This window comes from Xenopus tropicalis, chromosome 6, assembly GCF_000004195.4.
Source record: "Xenopus tropicalis strain Nigerian chromosome 6, UCB_Xtro_10.0, whole genome shotgun sequence".
Lineage (NCBI taxonomy): Eukaryota > Metazoa > Chordata > Amphibia > Anura > Pipidae > Xenopus > Xenopus tropicalis.
Window position 1 is genome coordinate 122,813,628 of NC_030682.2, and position 27,583 is coordinate 122,841,210.

General features: G+C 37.3%; 1 protein-coding gene across 2 annotated transcripts in view; it reads left to right on the forward strand.

Annotated features, from left to right (window-relative positions):
• LOC100495973 (polyamine-modulated factor 1-binding protein 1) overlaps positions 1–27,583 on the forward strand; it is a 263,073-nt gene that overhangs the window by 200,537 nt on the left and 34,953 nt on the right. For both annotated transcript variants that reach the window (XM_018095150.2, XM_018095149.2), the window contains exons 23-26: positions 5,367–5,534; positions 8,167–8,229; positions 12,547–12,656; positions 27,337–27,411. In XM_018095150.2, coding sequence (XP_017950639.2) covers positions 5,367–5,534; positions 8,167–8,229; positions 12,547–12,656; positions 27,337–27,411 — 416 coding nt within the window. The remainder of the gene's footprint in view (positions 1–5,366; positions 5,535–8,166; positions 8,230–12,546; positions 12,657–27,336; positions 27,412–27,583) is intronic.

Sequence of the window (27,583 nt, forward strand, 5' to 3'; positions counted from 1 at the left end):
TCCCTGCAGTGATTGCACATTAAACCCCAGTCTTGTTTGGCACTTGTTGGGCCGTATAGTTACTAAGTCCTTCTTGTCTTTTCTGTTTGAAATCGAGTGCTGCTGCTGCGCCTATTGGCACAGGGGAATCGTGAAGGAACCGCCACTTCCTGACCAGGCGGTATGTCCGGGGTTCCCTTTGCGCCCAGTGCCAATAGGCATCATGTACTTGTGCCTAAAGAGCCAGGCGCTAATGTCGCTTACAGCCCAGGTAGACTTCAACAATTATGTCAAGTGCAATGCCCCTTTGTGACCACAATAATGCACAAATTTGGGAGGAAAATCTGCAAAACCATGGCGATTTTGCTTAAAATTTCACTTTGCTCACTGGACTTATTATTATTTACATTTGCAGTATTCCCCTGTAGCTGCAATTGCCATGTTGTGAAATGACTCGTATGAGTACAATGTCTGTGTCTGTAGAAAGTTATTATTTTGCACTAGTTTTATCTTTATTCAAATGAAGAAAACAACATCAGTTACCTTAGCAACAGCATACTTTACACAGTACTCATTTCATCTATTTTACTTAAAATGTTCTCAAAATTTCTAAGCATTAGGTGGTTGCTGTGTTTTTTTTATGGTTTTTTACTAATTTACCTGTCACTGTTGTTCCCCCACTATTTTTTTCATCATTCTTTTGTAACAATGTGCTCTGCTTTGCTGGCAGGGTGATTGTAACTCTCCAATTCTGTATATTTGTAATTTTGCCAGCACATTTGCAGCATTTAATTCTGGCATATGAGGCACAGCAGCAGCCGAAGCAGTAGAAACTCGTTCTTCCCTTGAAATGCATAAATGTGGGAATTTTAAGAGCAGAGAAATGCTCCCTAACCATCACATAATGAATTCTGCTCTTCTCAAACGCAGCCAGGAATATATGTTTTTGGGCTCTGTGCCACAGAAAAAAAGAATCTGCATGTTTTCTGTACAAATAAACTGGAATGTTTAAATCAGCTGGGAAGAGATGCTGTTTCTTCTGCCAATACTCTGTTAAGAAAGACATTTGGATGTGCATTGTTTTCTATACATGTCTACTAAAAGCATTCTTAAACCCCTGTGCATTCCTAGCTGCTTTAACACAGCAATAAATCATTTTCCTTATTGCTGAATGAATAAATAAAGTGCACCTGTGTTCAGCCCGTAATCCAAAATATGTGTGTGTATATAGTGAATTATGTACCCCCTATTGTAAAATATACCTCTATTATAAGTCACCACGGAATATCATGGCCACATAGAAGCAGGAGGCTGAGTGCTTTTATTCAGGTCATGGAACTCCTCGGTGACTTCTAGGGGGGCATTTATTTACATTCAGATTTTTGTGGTTTTATCATTTTTTTTAAACCACGACTTAATTCATTTCCACAAATATCAGTCATTTATCGAAAGATCTAAAGTGAAAAAGCACAAATGAAAAAAAAAGACATTGAAAAAAGGCAGAAAAGCCAACTTTTTGGGTTTGCAACATGAAAACGCTTTTGTCGCACAGAAGTCAGCGTAAAAAAAATCCCCAAAAAACTCTAAAACCATGAAGCAAAGAAAGGTCTTCTAGTTGTAAAAGGGACATCTGCCATTGACTTCTACATGATCTAATCAGGTTTTAGATGGTGTATTTTTGCATTTGGATCTGTCATGGTTTTGTCGCATAACAAATCGTGACAAAATTGAGTTTTTTTTCCTGCAACAACAAAACCCAAATCAAAAAAAAAAATCGTGTTAGTAAATGCCCCCCAGACCCTCATATTTTACAACAGGGGATAAAATATTTATTAAAATACACAAGTTTCAGGTAGTTAGGTGACAAATTACATCACTAAGCACCAGTTATTACTCATAATAGTACTAAGCACCATTTAGAAGGATTTACTTCCAGGAAGATGTATGTCCCTTGGGTATTATGTATATATAAGGGAATAAGTAAGCAAATCTGGTTACTCCAATTTGATATGTTTTTATGTGTTTCCTTTTATAATCATTGCTATGTTAAGGGGAATTGTGAGATTGTGGGAATAAATGATGATTAAACTTGATCATGTTTTTCTGTGATTGCAATTTATTTTGTGACCACTATCATATAATTGTTCCATACATTATTTTTAAATATGTGGCCTAGAGGTTAAGTGATCAGCCTTTGAAATGGGATCTCAAACAAGAGACTCTGGTTCAATTCCCTGTGGCAACTCCTTGTGACCCTGGACAAGTCACTTCATCTCCCAGTGTCCCGACATACTAAATGCACCTGTACTGGCTGCCTTGATTGTTGTAAAATCACTTTGAGTGCTACAAAAAAAAAGCACTATATAAATAGTCCCCTACCTATTTTTTTAAATAAAATAACTTAAATGTTAAAAATAACGAAACCTCAATTTTACATACCCAGATTTTAAGTTATCCCCCATTTTTTGTGGTCCCACCAACATATAATGTGTAAAATATTTGCCTTAATTTTACCCCATTTTTTCCATTTCTCTGAAAAACATAAAATGGCGGTTCTACTGCATTTTATTCACATTTTTTAGCCTTTTTTCCACTGATAAATCTCGAAAATTCGAGTTTAAGAAATTCAGATTCCACCATATTCAACATCATATTTGAGTTATAAAATGTAAATTGTCAGACGTCTGTAGATAGCAGGTGTGCAGTAGATATTGGTTTCCATTTTTTGTGTGCTTTATCCAAAATATTTTTAATAAAATTACATTTTCCCACTGTTGGAAAGATGCTATGACTTCACTATTGGCTTTGGTTTCCATGTAGTAACCTATGAAAAACAGCAGCATTGAGATTTTTATGAATTAGTAATATCCAGCGCCTATAATAAGGAGCAATAAAGTTGGGGAAGGCTTATGTAAATCAATACAATTGACAGAGACATGCCAAGGAATATGTGTCAGGTCTGCGCCGATGCATGATGAACACCCAGGCAGTATGATGCTACAAGAAGCGGATGGCTGTTTCGTGCTCTGTAAGTTTGCAAATGAGACATAACTGCAATGTATTTCATTGGAAGTCACTCCAAGAAGAATGTTATTGCTTGCATATGTTAGTGTCACTGCTGGCAATCATGTTGGTAACGCTATCATCAGGTACATTTTGTACGATATCATTTATTTTTAATGCAGTGGATATTCCGCTACATTTTTTGCTAACAATAGCAAACCCATCATATTTTGTTAGTGATTATTGGCAAGTGCAATGCCCATTTATTCCTCTAGGGCAGGGGTGGCCAGACTTTCTTCATTCGCGATCGACCAGACCAACACAGAATGCGGAGATGCGGCTTGAATGCGTGCGTACATGATGCAGCGTACATACGAATTCACGGAGCACTTCCACATTCCCGGCTTGATCGCGGTCCACCAGAAATCCATGGGAGATCGACTGGTGGACCGCGATCGATGTATTGGCCACCCCTGCTCTAGGGCAAGGGTCCCCAACCTTTCTTACTCAAATGTAAAAAGGCTTGGAGAGCAACACAAGCACCATAAACGTTCATGGAGGAGCCAAATAAGGGCTAAGGTTGGCTATTAGGGGCCTCTATGCACACTATCAGATTACAGGAGCTTTATTTGGTAGGAAATCTTGTTTTTATTCAACCAAAACTTGCCCCCAAGTCAGGAATTCAAAAATAACTCCCTGGTTTAGGGGCACTGAGAGCAGCATCCAAGGGGTTGGGGAGCAACATGTTGCCCCCGAGCCATTGGTTAGGGATCACTGCTCTAGGCCTACGTCACTAATTTCCGCACCTTGACCCTGGATCAAGCACACATGCAATAGACCAATTGTTGGTTATCAAAAGTAATTCAAGAACTTTGGTTTGGTTTTTATTTTGGTTTAGAGGAATACATTGCATATATTGTGGATCTCTCTTAGCTAATTAAAATTGATAGTGTGCCATTTTTGAGAGAGGCTAGTACACAAGATATGCTTTTAACAGATGCAACACTGCCATCACTATTGTGTAAGATGACAACTTGACAAGTCTTCTTTTAGGCAGCAACAGAATGATGCCACTGGATATAAATTGTGATGATTCCCCAAACATTGTCTTAATTTATTAAGCAGCATTAACCCTAAAAGACATGCATTTTTCATAAAAAGGAATTATTAATCCTCTATAAAGAGTTAACATAATATGGTAACCACTTGTAATCTGCAAGGGTTGGCACTTTAGTATCCTCAAATCACAGTTCCAGGGGCAGAATATGACAAAGAATCATGTATTTTCCTGTATGTTCTATCAAGTAAACCTGAAAAAAGCTTATGCTTCGAAGTTTAATTGCACTTTTAATAGGTAGGTGTTCCTAAACTTCTCAAACCACTATGCCTTAATGCCTCTAACATTTATGACAATGTTATTACTTATTTGGCAAGTTTAGTCTTGCCTCTTAGGGGGCTTAGGGGCTTGGAACAGTGGCAAGAGGGCTCAGCCTGAAAGCAATTTAGGGTGTGAATTGGGTACTTACTCTCGTTTATATAACAAAACAAAACCCTCCTTTAAGATATGTTAGGGCAGGGATCTCCAACCTTCTATACCCGCGAGCCACATTCAAATAGAAAAAGTGTTGGGGAGCAACACAAGCATGGAAAAAGTTCCTGGTGGTGCAAATAAGAGCTATAATTGGCTATCTGGTAGCCTATAGAAGGCTCCGTTTGACTTTACACTGGGTTTTATGAAGCACCTACTTTGAGGCCACTGGGCGCAACATGTTGCTCATGAACCAATGGTTAGGGGTCACTGTGTTAGGGTGATATTTGGGGTGAATATGTATTTGTTGTCCTAGAAATGATGCACTGAATAAAGCCTCAACCTTCAAGGGGGCTTAAACTGAAACAATTTGACAACCACTAATATAGAGTGTGGCCTAGGGGCTCAAGCACATGCTCTGACATCATTGGCCTTAATATTTCTTATACCTGTTATTGTAAAGGAAAATACAAAACATAAAATAAAAAGAACATTTATGAAGAAATGACAAGTAGATAAAAGAGAATGGGTAGTATTTAAAACTGGCTAGTAGACTTGGGAAGGCGAATGATAAAAACCAAAGACAATCAACTGTATTAAAGAATGTGAAACTGAAATAAACAAAGCAGTTGGGCAAGTCAGATGAAGAAGGTTAAAGCAGAAGAAAAAAATAAATGGGACAAAGACAACAGAAGAAAGTCATGTATTGAATATGGTAAAGGCAGAGAACAGTATAAAAAAGCAGAAAGGGGGAGAAAAAATGTGCATGTGTTTTCTATGTTATTCACTGTGTTGCCCTGTATTATATTGCTTAATTTATCTTTTTTTTTGTTTGTTTGTTTGTTTTGACAAATAGGTTCTTATGCAGGAAGAAAGTGTTTTGGAATTGGCCGGAAAATTATCACAAGCTCACAAACTGAATCAAGAAACTATTAAGGATCTTGGTAACAGAGAAGAGCAACTAGAAACGTATAAAAGTCAATGTAAGAAACTAAAGGAAAAGCTGACTCTCACTTCAAAAGAGGTATTCCATTCCCACAATCTAGCTTTTTATTTATACTATATACAGTAAATACCTTCCCTGATCTCCCATATAGATTGTATAGTTAATAAGAAGAAGAAGTAACACAAAAAAATATTACAAATATATTTTTCTAAATATAAAATTGTAAACTCTAGACTCAATCTGGCCATACATTTAAAATTGGCACCTTTCCTGGCTTCTTCTTTGGGCAGGGGGTGGGTGGTGACATTTTGGGGGCAGGGAGTGGTGGCTCAGTGATGTTGCCGATCACCACATCAATCTCAGCGTGTCATTCCCGGGCTGTCAGGGTCAAAACCGGACAGGTGGCAACCCTACATATATTATAAGATCCTCTCCTTTGGCAGGGTCAACAAACAAGCTGATCTTTCCCCAATATGCCCACTTAAGATAGGCAATATTGGACTGGTCCAATTGTTTTGCCCTAGGATCCCAATGACTAACATACAGCAAGACAACAACTCTAAACACACGAGCCGAACTAACAAACAGTTGTTAAAGCAGATGAATGTTTTGAAATGGCCAAGTCCTTTAGAAATCTTGGGGAAGAACTAAAAGTGGGCAATTCATGCCAGAAAGCTGTTCTGTAAGGAGGAATGGGCTACAGTTCCTTCATGCCAATGTGTAGGACCCATCAACCGTTACCGGATACATTTAGCTGCAGTTATTGCTGCCCATACTTTTGCCACACATATATAACTTTGGATGATTTCCCCATAGTAATTAAATGAACAAATATTATGTTGTTTTATTTATTTGTATAATTGGGTTCTCATTATCTATTTTTAAAACAAAAGAAATATTAAATTCAAAAGGGTTAACTAAATATTCAAACAATATACACAGTAGTGTTGGAATATATAATATATGTATGTATGTCTAGGGTTATTTAATGCTGTAATCTTTCATCATGTGAAGTTCTGTTTTCATAAAGTCAATGTATAGAATCCAGATCTTTTGTAATCAGAAATATGATTTGTTTTATCCAGATGGATTATACACTGAGAAATGTTTTATTGTTAAGTGCAACAGGTAGTTATATTTTGTGCTTTGGCTGATTCATTGAGCAGGTATTTGTTGTCTGGGTTTTGTTATGTTCCAGTGCTATTAATGTACTTCAAAAGACTTTTTTTTCATGCTTCGTGTTTATATACTGAAGTCACTGAACTATTGAGATATAGAAATGTCATATTCTTCCAAACATAGTAAAATAAATTACCATTGTTGCAAGAAGAATTCTGGATATTAAAATGTTACCATGCCATGTTTTTGAGCAGATGGCTTTAGATTATTTATCTCCCAGAGATGCCTGCTGCACGTTATCAAGAAATAGTCCCCTTTGGCAACAAAATATTACTTAATTCTTATTTTTTTCTTCTTTTTAGATATTGAAATATACTCAGTTTTCAAATCAGGTTTTCTAAAGTCTTAAGACCGATTTTACTAACGGCTTAGAGTCTGTGAGAACAATAATGCATAACAAAGTCTCTGAGTTCTTTAAAAAAATTACCAGAAATGACAAAGAACACTGTAACATAGTTTGTGTATTGTGTAGAACAGTGCATTATCAGAGGAAATCATTTGATTTTTTTTTAATGAAGATGTAAAGTTGTAATGTAGAGTTAGTTAATAATGCAACATGCAAAATAAGCAATGCAAATCTCACCAAAATATTTTCCTGGGAACATTAGCCAAATCAGAAAATGCTGAATAGCTTTATAAGGTCTTGGGAAGGAACAGTTTCTTGTATCTAGATTACTATTTCAATAAATCCATTTTGCATTGGTAGGTGAAATCTTTAGCAGGGGCAAGATCAACTGGGTCAAGTAGGGTCAAATAGAATCACAGGATGGCCCTGCCATTGATAGCTAAATCATTTTGTGGTATAGCCAGAATTGCCTGAGGCAAAATTTGGAAAGGTCCAGCTTTAGATGTGACTCTTCATGACTACATTACATTGCATACAGCATTGCCTGCGTTCATCAGCCCTGTTCTCATGAATGGGATGGACAGGTGGAAGCATGTAGGCATTCCCTCTGTAATACACAAGTTACAGAGCATAGGCAGGCACATGCTGCAAATGAGTCCTGTTTTTACCACCTGAACATTAAAAAGCACCCCTTAGTGCTCTTGTATATGTGGCCTAGGTTTAGTAACTGACTGAAATGTAATTTATTTTACTGTTAGCAGTTTTATTAACTAGCAAACAGATCATTTATTCACATCCATTGAAGTGAAAGCAGTTGTATGGTGTGCCAAGAAAACTGTGTCAAAACAATGTTTGCTCCATAAATTGTGGCGCCATGGTGCTTCTTTCATCCCTTACTCCAGTGACCCATTTAGGTGCCTAAAAATGACACTCAAAACTGGGTCAGAACTGTCCCACCTAGCACTATGGTCGAGATAAGCAAAACTGCCGGCTAAAGTTTGATATATTTGACCAGCTTTAGACTGTTCTCGGAGAAAGAAAGCCCATGTATTTAAGAAGTCTGATTGGAATCTTTCTCCAGGTAAAGGCTTGGTCTAATTAACCAGTGAATATTTTCATTTTTCATTTCTGATTATTTTTGCAGTTTCAGGATGAAGCAATGTGCACTATTTTTGTATTTCACAGGTAGCAATTTTGCAAGATGTGGTAAAAACAACTGAACAGAAATATAATGAAGCAGAAAAAGAGGTAAGTTAAAATACATGAACATTTGTAGACACAGTTACTAACAGCTGATGAGCAAATAATTATGAAAATATTTTTTTCCATAAAACCCAAATGCATTAAATAGTGGGAAAAACACTCATTTTCATGAGTCTGAAAAAATTAAATTGATTATTAAAAATGACCTTCCTTTGACTTTTGTAAAAAAAAATTTTTTGTGGCACACCAAATTTTTACTCTGCAAATTTTGTTGCCTGTTTCGCGAAATAATCCGTCAATGGCACAACACGGATATTCGCCATGACTCCATGCCTGCCGAATAATTTCACCCATCACTAATCTTCACTGGAATTCCGATAAATACATCTAAAAACATTAATTTTGAAAAAATTAGGGAACTTTTTTGGCTACAGTTTTCTCAAATCACAGAACAAACATTTAAATAGATTTAACCCCTAGTGCAAGATTCATCAAAAACAAGATGGCATACTTTCTTAATGTGAGAAGAGAAATGGGAACAATGTGTAAGTGTTTTCTGAAACCTTGAATAGCTTGGATTTATGCAAGAAAAAAAGGGATTTTTAACCTTATCGAAAATGAAAGGAACAAATGTTAAATCCTTATTGGTCTATGGCAAATCCATTGTTTGCAGAACATTGTTACTACAGTCTTACAACATCTTTAAATAAGAATATAGAAGATCATGTTTTTTTTCTTAATCTTCATCAATCTGTTTTATTGCCATGACTTTCCCTCAGATGCTTTGCATAAATGACTTAGCTGTTATAATCTGTGGGGTCAAGCTGAACATCTACAGTATCCTGCAATCTAAAGAGACAGCATTCTTATACTGACATGTCAACATAATGATGTAATGCAGAGGGCGGGGTTCTGAAGCCCAAACAAAAAGCTATGAGCTCAAGTTATTGACCACTCTGTGAGGAGCAGACTAAATGCTTTGCTGCTTTCATGTTCACAAATTCTGCAAATGAAGAAAGCCTTGGCATTTGTTTGCATGCTGTCATCAATTATGTTAAGTTAAATGAAATGTGGCAGAATAGGAATGAAGAATAAGCTGCATGACATCATACTGTTTCTGTTTAATGATTCATGTTGCTGAGCCATGTGCAATAGTTTTTTATATTAACATTGGCATTTTTCCATCTTCCTTCTTTAAAACATACATTAAATAGCCAGGGTTACTTTAGAACTAATTTTTATTTGATAGCTGCCACGTGAGGTTGATTTCTTTAACATATACAAACCCCTACAACACATCTCTCACCTGTACCTGAACCTCATTCTTACTCACCGAACCCTATTCAGATACACACATTCTTACTGACTATATCCTATTTATTACTATCCTTAAGCCTTGAGGTGCTCCTATGGGTGCTCTGGGTTGTCATAATGTAAGCTATAGGAGGTGTGCACTAGTGATGAGCGAAAAATCAGCGAAACAGCAAAAATGTTGCGCGTCAGAAAATTACGCGTTCAACAATATTTTTGACGTGCGCCAATTTTTTCGCTGCAGGCGACAATTTCTTAGAGCATGTGAATCCATGCCTGCTAAATTATTGCGCCCGTCACTAGTGTGCACAACTTAAACAAATAAATATACCATCTCTCCATAGTAGAGGTATTTTGATATAATTTTGATGCCATCAAAAGCATGGAAGGGCAGTTGGACCTCTGCTGCAAGAAGAGGAAACAAATAATAATGGATTACTTGAAGAGGACAAAGTTTGGAAAACTATTGGCTGATTTTTCACAAAGTTTTTTTGACATGTGATCACTACCACATATAGGGGCCGATTCACTAAAGGTCAATAACGCTTATGCTTTTTTTGCGTTAAAAAGCATGCAATAAATAAGTACAGATTCATCAAAGTCATTTTGCATGCGTTAAGACGTATATCGCATGCGCAAAAAAAACGCAGTTATTTGTATGGCATTGCGTTAATTAGTGAATGAAATAATACTAACGCATGATTCACAAACACATATGAAGCGTTAAACTACTTAAAGAACATTGCGGTTTGTGAGCGTTTGGCAACACAACATGGAGTTTGCAGTCAGATTTTTTCAAGTCTGTGTTGGCCCTAGAGTGATGCATCCTCCAGTTTGCAGGGAAATGGTCATTTTCAGAACAGTACTTTTCAGCGATTTTCTTGCGATTTTCGTGCGCAATATCGTGCGCTAATATCGCACACGCGTGGCGTGAAATAAAGCAAGAAAATCGCTCATCGCGAGTTAAATAACGCAAAGAATATTGCTTCTTAAAGGAACAGTAACACTAGTAGTAAAGGAATAGTAACACTACTATAGTTTATATAATAAGCTGCTGTGTAGCCACGGGGGCAGCCATTCAAGCTGGAAAAAAGGAGAAAAGGCACAGTTTACATAGCAGATAGACAAGTTCTGTAGAATACAATAGTGTTTTATCTGTTATCTGCTATGTGCCTGTGCCTTTTCTCCTTTGAATGGCTGCCCCCATGGCTACACAGCAGCTTATTTATATAAATTATAGTAGACTTTCTGAAGTAAACACACAACTTTTACCAGTGCAGGGCAGCAGCACATTATATTTTAGTTACTTTTATACACTTTCATTTTTTGGTGTTACTGTTCCTTTAATTATGTCAAGTGTCCTTTTAGTAAATGGAGCGTTAAGTTGCAAAAAATAAGCAGTGATAAAATTTTTAACGCATGCTATAAATATCACTCGTTCTATCGACCTTTAGTGAATCGGCCCCGTAGAGTTTTACACTGTACCTATATGTATGTGATAAGGATAAGGAGGCTGAAGGTGCCTTAAAAACATTGATATATACAAATATATCATACCTTCAGTTTCATATCTGTAAAACCCATAGGGAAAGGATGTTGGAACTGTAATTTATGAGGCTAATAAATGGTGTTTCAGGCCCCCCTCCGTTTAGGTGTGTTGTTCCAGTTTGATATGATTGGCCCTCTTTATGTCTCTTTTCAAACCATTTGTCTTCTTTGTCCAAACTGTGTACCTTGCATGGCAACTGCTTGCATACATATCTTCAGGTAGTTACAGCGTGGCTTTTAAAAGACATCTGACTGCTGCATTAGCAAGGCTAGAATGTGGAACAGACTGTTTCCTAGTTAGATAGAGATGTTTTCCAGTTCCTAAGCACAGCACTACATTTAACATCCCCAAGGCTGGGCAGTTGTAGGAATACATGTTGCCTCTTATGCCCGTGAATTCTACTGAAAAGCAAAAACGTGAACAACAAGGTCTATGTTGTTCATGCATTAAAGGGGTTGTTCACATTTACATAACATTTTCATACAATGTAGAGGGTGATATTCTAAGACAAATTGAAATTCTTCTTCATTTTTTATAATGTGTGTGTTTTTTTTATTATTATTTAGTCTTTTGTTCATCAGTTCTCCAGTTTGCAGCTATCTCCTTGCTATGGTCCAAATTAGCCTAGCAACCAGTGGTCAGTGGTTTAAATGAGAGACTGGAACATGAACAGGAGAGTACCTGAACAGAACGATAAGTAATAAAAAATGACAATGACAATAAAATGGTCAGTAAGAGTAATAGTTTATGGTTTCCTGGGGTCCTTGACCCCCATTTAAAAGCTAGAAAGAGCCAGAAGAACAATGGAAATAATTCAAAAACTAAAAAAAATAAAGACCTATTGAAAACGTGTTAATAATTTGGCAGTCTATAACATGGTAAAGGTTAACTTGAAGGTTTACCAAGGAATTTAATTGTTCTTTATAAATATATACGCTGCTCTTTAATTGGTATGTTCTGACCCAGTAGAAGGTGCTTGCTATGGCCTGTGAATCCAACAGAAATATACATACACAGTGTGGTTCTGGTTACTGCAGTTGCTAATGAAGTCTATTGGGCCAAAGCCATTTGAACAGCAGGAAAAGGGTAAATCTAGTGGATTTTGCTTAATATGATATTTTTTAACTGAACATGCACCTCAAGGTAAGGCTTTGAGTTCTTTCATCAAGATGAATCTCTAACAAAACGCTACGCTTAAGCATAACGAGTTGTAGCGACTCCCTTTTCAATTTAGAAAATAAGCCTGATTTGAATTAAACAACCTCTGGAGGTAGAGTGATGCATATTATAGTAAACTGGTAAATGTAAAGCGTGGGAAAGGCTCAGGCATTCCATCTCGCATATTGAATCAATTAATAGCATGTATGAGGAAACCATGATTATTTGAAGGAGTGGAGAAAAATGACTTGATTCTTTACAAGTATTACAGACTATTATTAGTATTCCAGATAGCCCTTGTTCTAGGGAGTCCATCATCCTCTTTGATCTGTCTGCATCCACAGCTGGAAACCCAGCGTCAAGTTCTGGAAGCAGCAAAAACTGACAACAGTCGCCTCCATCAGGAAAGCGAGTTTGTGGCTGCAAATGTTAATCACTGGATCAAAGAACAAAAGTAAGTGAATACCAGAAATGCTGCACATCACTGCTTGATTGCCAAACAACAAATGTCGCTATGTTTTAAAGAATGTCCTCATAACATGTTATTTTTAAACTGCTGAAGAGTGGGCCATTATTGGCATGAAATGAAAAATACATGTCTTGTATGGTTAAAATGCGCATATATATAATGTTTCCCCTGCTATTGCCATGTGCATTGTGCCAGATCCTCATAAAGCTACTCTAGATATGTACTCTAGCTTCCAAGCAGGTAATGATGTAGCCACACCCCCCAATGCAGGTAGGTTAGATAAGATCAATTAGGCTCAGACAAAATAGGGCATGCACATGATAAAGAATAAATTCTGTGAAGGCAGATTCCCTATGCCCCCCCTTCAGTGGTCCATGAAGCATGTTGTGAAACAATTCATGTTACCCTTTATTCCAGTACCAATGGTGTTAAAGCTCTAAAGCGGGTCTTATCACCTCTGTATTGTGTGAGTCCAGCTGCAGGCACCGCCCCCTGACTTGGACGGATGCTGTTCTCAAGCTAGCCTTGTGTTCGGCCTTCAGGGCTGTGCCACCTGTTGTGGCATAAGAACAGTTCTTTGTTCAAATTGGTAACACCCATACTCATACGTAATTATGTCGTATGCTACCATGTCACAAAGTCTATAAAAACCCAGTGCTGTCTTTGTTCTCTTGTTCTGACTATCTGTCGCTAAGAACCCGTGTACATGTCTAATAAACATACCTTTTTACCGACTTTCGGTATCTGAAATTTCCATAACACACGGAATCATCCTTTTCCTAATAAAAATCCCACACATTTATTGTGACATTAAAGGGAATGTCCACATTTTTGCAAAGTCTTAACATAGTGGCAGTACTTAACCCCACTCTGGTTTCTCTCTGCCTGCACACAGAGGTGTGTGAATAGTGGGGGTCGGCGGCCGCCTCCTTCAGGGTGGGGTAACAGGAAACAGGAGGATCGGGTAGGTGAATATTTTAATATTTTATAAGGGATGCACCAAACCCACTTTTTTGGGTGTGGCCGAACCTCCAAACCCACCCAGCAGGATACGGACGAATCTCAATCCGAATCCAAATCCTAATTACCTTATGCTGATTAGGATTGGAAGGTGTTAAAAAGCGCGTAGCGGGAATTTTTTTTTAACCCTTAACAAATTCTAATTAGCATATGTTAATTTATGCTAATTAGGATTCGGATTCGGTTATCCCGGGACCGCAGATCTGGCCAAAACCGAATCCTTAAAAAAAGTCGGGATTTGGTGCATCCCTATATTTTATATACTGCAAACCAAACACTTTGGCTACATTATTATATTGGCAAAAGGGCTTCTTCTGCAAAGTCATACGACTTGGGACAAGATATATTTATCTGTAGGCCTCCAAAATGAGAGACACAAAAATAGGCAAAGCTCTACCACTAGAAACAAGGTACTACCGGTACTTGTGGGACTTGAACTGAAAGTGAATTGAACTGAAAGTGAGTAGAAAAGGGTGTTGTCTGAACCTGCTGCAAAAACCAGTTTAAATATGGAAAGGAATAAGACAATAATAATAATAATCACAGTGTTTTTAAAAGGGTAAATGCCATCCTGAATGTATATCCTAGCAATGTAACACGTTAAAAAAAAAAAGTTATGCTGCACAAATCTTTGGTTGTTGCTCCCCCATTCTACTTTTTGGCCAGCCCCACCACCCATGTGACCAATGGACCCAATGGAGCACCCTGCACCCTACCATGATTACTGATGGTGGCCCTGATTGCACTTTTTAAGGATGTTTTCCTGTATAAGAAATCTAAATCAACCTTAAAAATGATTTTAATATGGTAAAAAATACAGACATTTCATGTCCAGGGTCAATTAAAAAATGGGGCCATAAAAACAGTTAACTGCCAACATTTGTTGGATATAGGAACATCAGATGTTGTTGGCAATACTAACTACTGATCTGATGTTTGTTTTGCAGATGCTTTACATTCATTTTGTTAACAAATATATCTTCATTTCAGGAATACTGTTTATTAATTTATCAGCTTGGTAAAAGTAATAATATTACCAAAAATAATTGCTTTATCGAATAGCAAAAATATGTTGTGAAAAAAGACAATGTTGGCCTTGTCTTTTCTGGAGAAGAGCCACTTAAAAAGTGAGATGGTGGTTAGATACAAATATTGTAAATATTGTACATAGAAATAATGGTGTTTTTTCACACGTACAGATGTACAAAAGGGAATTGGGGGAAAGGAATTTTCATTGGAGCATCATACAAAATAGTTCCCCGTGGGGTTAGTGCGCCTGTAGAAGATTCTCCCTGGGGATGTTGTCATGGAATAATCTTACAATATATATAGAAGGAACTTGTTTTTTTAAGGGGATTTTAGATTGACTTTTATGCAATGAAAAGTTGATTCAAGATAAATACAGTCCAAATAATTATCCTATTCTTCCTGCTGCAGAGGCAGAGCTAGACTGGGGTATAGGGGTTCTTTGCCTTTCTCTGGATCAGTGATGGCAGATGGGAAAAGTTCAACAAATCAATAATAAATCATCAGTACTTTACATATATAATATGGGGTTGTGGTGTTTATTGGTTTCAGAAAGTGCTGTAGAGCTTTTGAATGTTTTCTTCGGTTTATGCACTTAATTTTTTTAAATTTTTGAAAGTATTTAATTTACTTTACAAGACCTGAGTGATCATTCCAGCTCATAGGAACACAGCAGGATCATTTAAACATATAGTAATTGGCACAAGAGACTAAATATATGTTTAGAACAGAATTTTGGCTTTACCCTACATTGACTTGGAGGGATTGGCGCGTTGGAGTTGATCATACAGCAGCAGAGCACAGAACATATACACAAAATATCCAGAGCACTGAGCTTAAGTCAGGGCTTTAGAAAATAGGAAAACTAAAGTCAAAGTTCAAAGCCATTTTTATACACATGAAGAATTTGAGAATCATCTGGGAGTGTCTTATGATGTCATCATTTGTTTTGCCGTTTTTCTTTTCAAATGTTCCCAAAGATTTCACTACTTAAAAAGGAATCTTCTTCCTCTTTAAACTGGGGGATAAAATGCCTCTCGTATATAGAGTGGTATTTCTCTTTACTTAGAGGCACATTTACTAAGCTAATTTGAGATAAAGTCGGATTTTTTTTTTTTTTTTTTTACTTCTAGATAATTTCAAGATTTTCTCCAGAACTAAATTTTTTCATTATTGTTCCACGAAAATATTTGTGTTTTTTAAAATAACTCCCATAATTCGTGATTTATTAGTGTTTAGTTAGTTAGTTATGGAGACTTAGGGGCCCATTTACTTACTCACAAACCGGCCGAATGCGTCCGATTGCGTTTTTTTCGTAATGAACGGTATTTGGCGATTTTTTTGGAAAATTACCGCGCCTTTTTCGTTGCCATTCCGAATGTTGCGCAAAATCTGGTGATTTTTTTGTAGCGTTAAAATTTGCGCGAAAAGTCGCGCCTTTTTCGTAGCCATTCCGAAAGTTGTGCAAAATGTTGCGATTTTTTCGTAGTGTTCGCATTCATTCAAGCTTCAGTATGGTGACTTTTCTTGGGCCAGGTTGGAGCTGCAGGGTGCCATTGAGTCCTATGGGAGACTTTCCTTGGGCCGGGTTGGAGCTGCAGAGTGCCATTGAGCCCTATGGGAGACTTTCCTTGGGCCGGGTTGGAGCTGCAGGGTGCCATTGAGCCCTATGGGAGACTTTCCTTGGGCCGGGTTGGAGCTGCAGGGTGCCATTGAGTCCTATGGGAGACTTTCCTTGGGCCGGGTTGGAGCTGCAGAGTGCCATTGAGCCCTATGGGAGACTTTCCTTGGGCCGGGTTGGAGCTGCAGAGTGCCATTGAGCCCTATGGGAGACTTTCCTTGGGCCAGGTTGGAGCTGCAGGGTGCCATTGAGTCCTATGGAAGGCTTCCAAAATCATGCTAAGTCTGAAAGTTTCGTCCGCTGCTTACGAGCGCTCAATACGAAAAAGTCGCGACAAGATACGAGCGAATCGTAATGGCTACAAAAAACTCGTGTTTTTTCGCGAAAATCGTATTGGTAACAAAAAAGTCGCGACAATTTCCGAAAAGTCGTAAAGACGCCGAAAAAATCGCAAAAAATATGAAAAAGTCGCAAAATGTTCGTTTTCCAATCGGAATTTTTCCAATTCGGATTCGAATTCGTGTCTTAGTAAATCAGCCCCCTAGAATAGTAGAGGAATAGAATAGTCAGTGACAGCCTGTCCTTGATCTTTCAATGAGAAGTTAATCCCCTCCTTATTTTCAGTTTCACCCAAGTTCAAGGGGAAATTAATCCCCTAATTGTTTTCTATTTCACCCAGCTTCAAGTAAAACTTAAACACATTATTGTTTTCCAAGAATGAGCTCTAATGCTCCTAAAATGGTTGCAATTCCATTGAAAACACTTTCAACTTCAGGATTTTCAAATGAAATTAAAATTTTCGTACGAACGATTCAAGCATTATCATGACATTTTATAACTACAAAAATGTTAGAGTTTAATTCGAATTTATACCATGTCGAGTTTATACGACATAGTAAATCAGCTCCTTAGTGTGTACAGGTATGGGATGTGTTATCCAGAATACTTGGGACCTGGGGTTTTCCAGATAAGAGATTTTCCCATAATTTGGATCTTTATACCTTAATTCTACAAAAATATAATTTAAACATTAAATAAACCCAATAGGATTGTTTCGCCTCCAATAAGGATTAATTATATCTTAGTTGGGATCAAGTACAGGTACTGTTTTATTATTACAGAGAAAAGGGAATCATTTAACCATTAAATAAACCCAATAGGGCTGTTCTGCCCCCAATAAGGGGTAATTATATCTTAGTTGAGATCAAGTACAAGATATTGTTTTATTATAACAAAGACATTTTTAAAAATCTAAATTATTTGATTAAAATAGAGTCAAAGGGAGATGGCCTTTCCGTAATTTGGAGCTTTATGGATAATTGTTTTCCAGATAACGGATCCCATACCTGTAGTAGATCCTATATAAGTCACCAACTCTGAAATTAGAGACATGCCTACAACTGAAGATTCCACAAGCATGTTTGATAACCTCTCATGCCTCAGTTTCTCACCAAAGCTCTCCATCTTCAACTGTAAATTTCACACTTCACTTTATCAGTAACCAAGTTTTTCTTTAAGGAAAGATCATAGTAAAATGGTGACATTGTTTGACTCATAATAGAATACTGGAATCTTTATATTTGGCTGACTACTGTTTGAAAAACAAAACAAATGTGCATTTTTAGCATGAACCAAAGAAGTGGTTTGGAAACCTCTACTCGCCCTCTGGAGTTTGCCAAGTGTCTTTTGACTGTGCTTTATCAGTTGGATAGGATGTCTTTGTTCATCTGGTTTTGAAACTTAGGGGCAGATTATTCAAAGTGTAAAATAAAAGGACACCACACCCACTTTCTATTCATTCCTATGGGATTTTGAGATGCATATATATCAAACGGTGAACTCCACCAATTGATAAATATACTTCTAAAAAATCCCATAGGAATGAATAGAAAGTGAGTTTTTCTACAGTGAGCTCTAATTTCACACTTTGATAAATCTGCCCCTTTAATACAGATGCTGTTCTATATCATAAGGAACATAGCTTGATATACTGGTCTGCAAATATTGCAATAAGCTCTTTTGGCAAACAGATTGAATATTTTCTTTAGTATTTTTATACTTGTTCTAGCACTGGTGACAATAACTAATTAAAGGGAACACATTCATTGTGTAACTTTTTTATTTCTAAATGACCAATATGCTTTACACTGTTTATTAGGAGTACACATTTGAATTATGTGTCTCCGTAGAAGTTTAAAACTTAATCCAACTGTATATGAAAAAAAGATACTAATTTCTCAGAATTCTAACATATATGATTGTCTGTACTCTCTAAAAAAGCTGCTCTTTCAGATTGGTCCATTCCCATTTTAATGTGTATATAAATTAGAGTCTAAAAGTCCAATAGCAAGAACTGGTTTTGTTTATGAAAAATAAATACAAATTCTGACTCAGTTGATACGCACTGTAATTAAAAGACTGCCCAAAGTTAGCCAGGTATTATCTGACAATGCTAGACAAAATCAGCAGCTCAGTTGTACATTTATGGAAGCAAAACAATCACCTTCCATGTTTAGTATCAGGTCAGGACTCGGTCAGATATTCATCAAGCTCAAATAAAAATACTGTCTGGCAAGGAGTGTATCAGAAATACACAAAAATATTGGCCCAACAGGACTTATTTAAGCGGGATGGACCCTGCTATTTTATTGGTTGCAAACCATGTACATTCTCAGGGCACGCCCCTTTGTCAGACATACCAACCAGTGCTGCATTTAAATTGTAGCGGCTATGACATCATACAGTGTACTGGGGAACAATTTGGCATAGTTGTATATTTGTATGTAGGTTATATTGGTTATATTTGGTATATTTCTATGTACGTAGGTTATAAGAAAACCGAGAAAAGTTTTCCTGTTATGGATGGGTCCATTTATGGCCCCTTATAGCCCCCTTACCATGATTCCATTGAAATAATGTGACTCCCCTATATAAACTATATCTCCTTTTGGGTCTTTTTAAGAGGTTTGTAACATAAGCAAAGAGCTTTCAGACGTGAAGCTTGTGGCCATCTGGCCTCAAATGCAATGGCATCCAAGGCTAAAACTGTGCTGCTTTAGGGCAGGATTTGCCAATGACTACTGGCAGATTTAATTCCCCCATTCAATTATTTCTTAAACTATTGAATTAAATTAATAATGCCAAAGTGCCAAAAGGTATCTATACTGTAGCTCTGTTTGCTTAAGAAAAAATAAAATCAAAATGTCACATGACCTGTATGTTTTTAAAATGCTCTTTGCGTGTTCTGGAGCATTCACTGAAATTGCCTTTGCCACTGTCTTTCAGACGGCCAGAAGTTTTGTTTATCAAACACAGCAAAGCTAAAACCCAAAATTACAATGCCAGACACGTCACATTTTATAGATACGATTCTGAGTTTAGTCTTTTTCTTAATACATAACATTTGGCATCATATTTTTTCCATTTAAAAGAAAAGGGCTGGCAGACAGCACTAACAAACTTTCAAGCATCATATGAAATATTTAAACATATCTCAATATTGCATTTTGTCAGCAGTTTTGAAATGTCTCCTTAATTGGGAGGCTTTTTACCCTCTGGGGAGATTTTGAGGTCTCTCTCTGAAGAAATGGGAGATGTTTCAAAGTTAAATCTAAAGTGCCATTACTACAGTATAGGTAACATTGAGACAATGCTTTAACTTGGGTTCCTTTGGTTTTCTGAGTCAGTTCATGAGCCTAACTATAAATTCAGATGCCTTTGTTTGAGAAACTTCCAGTTTTGGATAAGGAAATTTAATTTACTGTTTAAAAAGGTGATCTAGAGTAATGAATTGGCTACTAAATGCCAAGAATATCAACAAAGCTCTCCCTTTTGTATCCCTATATGGGGAATAACAATATCACATACAGTAGGTGATCTGGCAAATGGAATTAGGGTACTGGCTACCTAGAATTCCTGCCTTTCTCTCTTGTAACTATACAGTCTTGTAATTCTAGTTAAATGTTGATTTACATTATTAGTATTTAAATTTCACCACCTTCCTATGAGCTTATATATAAAGGCAGGGAGTAATACTGGAGAAAAAAACCCTGAATGTAGAGCTTCAAAGTTTTCTGCAGAGCCCTAAACCTACATATTTCTAATTAGGGTACACACACACCAAATATTTATATATATTATGTGGAAGAATGACCCAACAAATGAGAGAAAATGTTAGTTTTCCCTTTAAAGGAGATGTTGATATGACATTTGTTGATGTTGATAAACAGAGTATGTTTTCTCTGTTTAAAGGGTGTTGCTGTCTGGCCCTGGAAGCTATAGGCTCCTGGAAGGAACAAATGGATCAGGCGATCCAATCCAGTAGTCCAGCTCACCTATTGGAGCTTATGTTCCACAGGAAGGCTGTCCTGTGGGAAAAGTATTTCATTGTATGGAAAGGTGTGAGACAGTCTCTCAGAGCAGGGCACAGAGCAGGAAGGATACCTCTCTGTGTTAGGACTCCCAGAGGGGCTGGGGGTGCTTCCTGCCACTGCAAGGAGCAGAGGGAGCACAGACTTGAGAAAGCTGCCAAGAGACTGAGCATCTAAGGAGCTGAAAGGAAGCCAGGAGGCTGAGGAATCCCCCAGAAGTGTAGTACAGGGGTGACCCCAACATTTGTGTTTTCTCACTGGTAGTCCACAAGGGGCCCAGGTTAGTGAGGGAACTAATCTAATGTGTGAAGGTAGCACCCAGAGGGCAGGATTTACTTTTATGATTTGTTTTGTATGCTGAAATGGGCACCCCTGTGTAAATAAACTGCCTTAAAGCTAAGAAAGTGTCTGTTGTGGATCCCGCTAGTTTACAATATATATATACATAATGGTGAAAGTGAGAAGTCAGACAATAAAGTGGGCTGAGATAGTTCAACAAAGCACTGATACATCAGTGAAGCCTTCAAACCTTCAAGCTTTTTCATGATTTTTTACCATCTAGGGCAGTTATCCCCAACCAGTGACTCGTGAGTAACGTGTTGCTCCCCAACCCCTTGGATGTTGCTCTTAGTGCCACCAAACCAGGTAGTTATTTTTGAATTCCTGACTTGGGGGCAAGTTTTGGTTGAATAAAAACAAGATTTACAACCAAATAAAGCCCCTGTAAGCAGATAGGGTGCATAGAGGCTGCCTAATAGCCAATCTTAGCCCTTATTTGGCTCCTCCATGAACTTTTATGATGCTTGTGTTGCTCTCCAAGTCTTTTTACATTTGACTGTGGCTCACGAGTAAGAGAGTTTGGGGACCCCTGATCTAGGACAAAGGGTACCAATGTGCACCTGTACCTCCCAGGAGCAATGGCCGACTGGAGAAAGTCACATTGTAGGAGAACATTTACATTTGAGAGACAAAGGTTATTTAAACTTTATGGTATAGGGCTGGCTATAAAAAGCAATGCATAACCAGGGATTTAGTCATAATTTAAGGAGACATCAGTGACATGCAGTAAGTAGAATAATTCCTTCAAAGCTGAATATAATGGTACAGTATCATTAATTATATAAAGAAACAATTCTACCCCATCATCCCATAAGATTGTTAATGACTCAAACATCATAACCTTGCTATTTCCCTGGAAGAATAATATAAAATAGGCTTTCCTGAGACCCAAATCGGACTAATCCTTTAATAACGATTTGTTAAATAATTAATACACTGATATTTTGCGTTGAATGTTAAATCTGACGGCAGTCGAATGTTGCTATTTACACAAAATCCTGACATGCTCCCTCGTTGGTGGATTTTTCTTCCCTTTCAATTTCTTCCAACTCAAATATTTATTGTGCACTATGGCATTTACTACAGATTCAAGAACAGATTCTTTTCTTCCCTGAAGTTAAGTTTTGATAAGAAATTAGCATGTTTAATTTAACATAACATTAAATCGTGCTTGTTTCTGTAGGCTTTGAAAGATATTTGGCAAAACTTGTCATTCCGCGAGCTTTCTTCCACCCCAAGAGATGAAGTTGTTAATTTATATGTACAACAGAAACTCAGTGTGTAAGGAAACATTGGTCGATGTGTCAGAAGCATGTCATACAACATTAAGGTACTATAGGAAATACAGGCTTTCTTATGTACTCGCTTAGCGAATTGTGTGTTGTATACCTTTCATTGTAATGGAGGCCATTATGTAAACTCTTGGGGATCGAGCCAAATTAAATTGAATTATTTCCATAAAACAGTTATAATTTTCATGGTCATTTTCTTGTATTTAAATACCTAAAACATTAAAAAAAAATATTAATGTCGAGGGAGACTTAAATTATTGCAACACACTGCTTGAAAGGTTTAGCATTCTTTTGGGATCACCCAACCTTAGTGGGAGAAAAATAAGAGAGGAAGCCTTTACATTGTCTGTATAACTGTTATAACTTCAATAACTGCTAAACTTAAAAAAAGGGAAAGTGGGATCTAGAATTTATAACATTACTCTATACCAGTGATCCCCAACCAGTGGCTCAAGAGAAACATGTTGCTCCTCAACCCCTTGGATGTTGCTCCCAGTGGCCTCAAAGCAGGTGCTTATTTCTGAATTGCTGGTAAGGAGGCAAGTTTTGGTTGCATAAAAACCAAGTATAAAGCCAAACAGAGCCTCCTGTAGGCTGCCAGTCCACATAGGGGTTATCAAGTAGCTATGTATAGCTCTTACTGGCACCCCCAGGAACCTTTTTCATGCTTGTGTTGCTCCCCAAGATTTTTTCTATTTAAATGTGGCTCACGGGTATAAAAGGTTCGGGATCACTGCTCTCTACTGTAAGATCTACAGAATATTTATTCTGAATATTAGAATACCCAATGTATTCATCCACTCCATCTTCATTTGCTGCTTGATGTCTTGTAATAACCCTTTAGCTTTTAGAGCTTACTGAGCCTGTGCATTGTCACTGACACTCAAAGAAGGACTAAAACCATCTAAAATGGTGACCTCTTGTGGACATCTTTGAAGGCCTGAATCATTACTTACATTGGCCTGCAGCTGGTACAGTAAGCCCAATAGTTTTAATACAGTACAGGTATAGGACCCGTTATCCAGAATGCTTGGGGCCAAGGGTATTCCGTATAAAGGGTCTTTCCGTAATTTTGATCTCCATATCTTAAGTCTAACAAAAAATCAATAAAACATTATTTAAACCCAATAGGATTTTTTTTCCTCCAATAAGGATTAATAATATCTTAGTTGGGATCAAATACAAGGTACTGTTTTATTATTACAGAGAAAAATGAAATCAATTTTAAAAATCTGAATTATTTGATTAAAATGGAGTCTATGGGAGACAGGCTTTTCACAATTTGGATCTTTCTGGATAACAGAATTCCAGATAACGGATCCCATACCTGTATTTCTAGTCATTCATGTTTAGGGTTTAGTTGTAGTTAACATAACGGGCAGTGTGTTGTTGCTGTGACATTGCCTAACTTTGTTATTCCTTTGCTTGGACAAGTTTCAGATCTTCTCTAGAAATATATTAAAATAAAAAAAAAAACTGCAAATATTTATTGTGCAGCGAATTATTCATCAGCAATAACCATCTACAAAAGCTAATACACAGCCTTCACCACAGTGATTCAAATTATTTCCAAAGGGATATCTTGCAAACACTTTCCAAGGTAATTTAAATAAGTTTAATGTTTCACTTTGAAGTGTATCCTAATAAACCTTAAATGTGGAATGGAACTATCGCAAAAAATTGAGTATCCAATTTAATTTAATGTCAGCAAAGAATGAACTTGAAATAAAATGTATAATTGTGTTTAAAATGCATGAATAGAAGAGATATTAAACTGTTGTTTCAGCCTGAGTATTAAGCAGCCCGCAGCAGTCGCTGCCTTCTATGCTTGCTGACATAAATATATCCTTTCTGGGCTATTTCCTGCTGCTGGGCCATACAGCTCACTATCATTGAAACAAATACTGTAAGCTAGGTAAGCTGTCTACTTTGTTCATTGTTCCTATAAAGTTCAATACAGATTAAATGGCTGCAAACTCATATAATGAACAATTTCTAGTGCATCTATTTATACATACTGTGCAAACTTGCTTTATTTGGATCGGACTTCATGCTACTCCTATACCTGTTTAGTTACTGGATGATACATAAATGCAAAATGTACTGTTTTTGACCTGAGCACATTCATTTGGGCTTTTGTAAAAATAAAGGTGCAGAAATCCTATCTGAACAGCCAGAAAAAGACCCTAATGGACTGCAGTGGGAAAGTTTAATCAGACCTTTTTTATTTTTACCAGTGGCCTATACTTACGCGTACTAGGTCTAATGCTCTAGCACAGGGGTCCCTAATGCTCTAGCACAGGGATCCCCAACCTTTCTTACTCCTGAGCCACAGTCAAATGTAAAACGACTTGGGAGCAACACAAGCAGCATAAACGTTCATGGAGGTGCCAAATAAGGGCTAAGATTGGCTATTAGGGGCCTCTATGCACACTATCAGCTTACAGGGGCTTTATTTGGTTGCAAATCTTGTTTTTATTCAACCTAAACTTGCCATCAAGTCAGGAATTCAAAAATAACTCCCTGGTTTGGGGGCACTGAGAGCAACATCCAAGGGGTTGGTGAGCAACATGTTGCCCCTGAGCCACTGGTTGGAGATCACTGCTCTAGCAAGAAGGCCATATACAGTGTATCTAGTTCTCTGAGGGGCCTCAGGAACCCAGTTTGACACTAACGGCTGCCAGTAAATAACCATATCTAATTTATTTACCATTTAATAGAACTGAACATTCATACAAATCCCACAAATGTTATCAGTCACTGCTTGACCTTGTACCATCCCCAGGCACCTAATTTTTTGAAGTATTGCTAGGCAGTATATGTCTATTATCCTATTATTTTTTTCCGTGCATATTGCATTTGTTGGAGGGGTAGTGGTTGACAGCCACTTTCTACTCATATTACCTAGCAATAATTGCCTATTAATGTCAAATTGTTGTCAAGAAAACAGTGTCAAACTGGCAGAATTTTTTAATTTTCTCTTTGTTGGTATTTCAGTCAGCCTTGACAGAAACTATAATCAGTTTCAGGGTTTTCCTGAATGTTACTCGACAGCACAGATGTTTGCTGCTCACTTGCTTCTTCCAGATGATCATGATAGCATTATGTGGCATGTAGTTCCCCATGAACACACTGATCCTGATGCTCCTCGCCTAAGTTGGCCCATATCCTCTAGTACATTCCAACAACTGCCACAATATCCAGAACATACAAACATAGATTTTAACAATAAATTTAATGTTCTAAGTTATAATTGGAAATTCTTTTAGAAGCATTTAGAATAGGCGGAGGGTGGTTTTGTGTTCGCAAAGGATATTTAAAGACATTTTCTACATGGATTCCTTCCAAGTATCACATGGCTGGTCCCATGTATAATACCCTGGAGCACGTGGCAGCATAAATGCAATGTCAATATTATGTAAAATCCTCCCCGAACACCTTGCAGGATAAATGTAGTGCCAGTTACATATATAATACCCCAGAACACATGGAAGGACAAATGCAGTGCCAACTTGTATGTGTATGTTAATATCTTCATCCTTTTTTATTGAAGAAATTCTTTGGTGTGTGTTGGTGATGGTTTAGGGAGGTTTAGCCTTCTCAAGCCTGCATTCACATTTATTCATTACTCACAGGCATAAAAAAAGTACATTTTCACATTAAGGGGCACTTTATCAAATATCAATAGAGGTAAAACGCTACAAATACTTTTGTATTAAGTAATACGGTTTCTTTGCTAAAATGAGAAATAATTGAATTGTTAATGATTGGATGAAATTGGAACAAAGGATTATACATTCAAGGGATATATATTAGCATTGATAAATGTGTCAAATTGCGAAAAATTGCTGACAACTAGGAAAGTTATGGTAATTAGAAAAACTGTCAAACTGCTGGGAATCCTCTTGGATTTTTCCAGCTTGATTTGCCCCACAATTTGTTGCTTGAAATGTACGTATACCCTTTAATGGAGAAAAAATGCATCTATATTGAATTACTGGTGATAATTGGTCATAGCAGAGAACTTTATTTGGTTTTTCACATATACATTATACTTTTAAAGGGCAGATAAATTAAAAAAATGATTTAAAAAAAATGAGCATGGAAATAAAAGCAGACAAAACGTGTACAATTTTTTAGGTTTTTTTCTCAAATGCTAGCTCAAACCAAATAGTCGCAAGCTGGCGACAATCACATTTTTCCATTCATTTTGAAGCTCAAAAATATGCCTGAGACCTGCAAACTGCGCCTTGAATTGAGTGCGTTCTGTGTCAGGTCACGCTTGATTCTGAAGGTCCGGGGGGAGCCACGTACTCACCCTCCCCCTCTTCCTGCCCATAACCCACCCTGTACTTAAAAAAGAAGGCAGTAAGGACAGGGCTGGGCTGTGACTATGACTAGTGATGAGCAAATTTTTTGCCAGGCATGGATTCGCGGCGACAAAAAAAAAAAATCACGCAATAAATGCGTTTCATGAATTTTTCGTTTCACGAATTTTATGGCGAAGCAAATTGGCACAGATTCGCTCATCACTAGCTATGACCCCGGGGGTGCAAGTGCTGTTAAAAGAGGGTGCGTTCCTGCACCCTGTAGTGCTCTTGCACATGGGCCCCCCAGGGTTGTAAATGACCCCTACAATCTGCAATCACATTATCTTGACAGTTCTTGATAAGCTCCCAATTCTCCATTGAATACACTTATATAAAGGCGTTTTCAGAGGTACAGTAACTTAATGCATCTGTTTATTTATTCTACTTGATTGAATTTCGATTAAATTGCTGATGTGTTTGCATTTGGCTTCATTATATACCAATCAGAGTTGCTTCATGTCATTTTGAAAAGGCATTTTTGTCCTACTAGAGGCGATTTATTATATTCCAAAAATCTTCTCAATTTTTCTTTTTGTATTTTGCCCATGAGAGGTTTTCACATTTGTTGTTGTTCTCAGGTATCAGTTTTGCTTGAGCAATCTAACTTTTTTGTATTTTCTTGAACAGGTTGGCGAATGAATATCTAGCTCAAAAAATTAAAGAGCAGAACCAACTCTTGGCCCACCTTATTGCAGAAAGAGAGTAAGTTTGTTTATTCAGCATTAAAGTCTTTTTTCTATTTGTGAAACAGTAACATATCTATATTAGAATTAAAATTAGAACTTTATGTGTGAGATGATTGGACCTTTTTTTGATAGGTGTTTGGATGAAATGTGGAGCAAGATGGCATAGATTGATGGCTCCCACTGTGTAT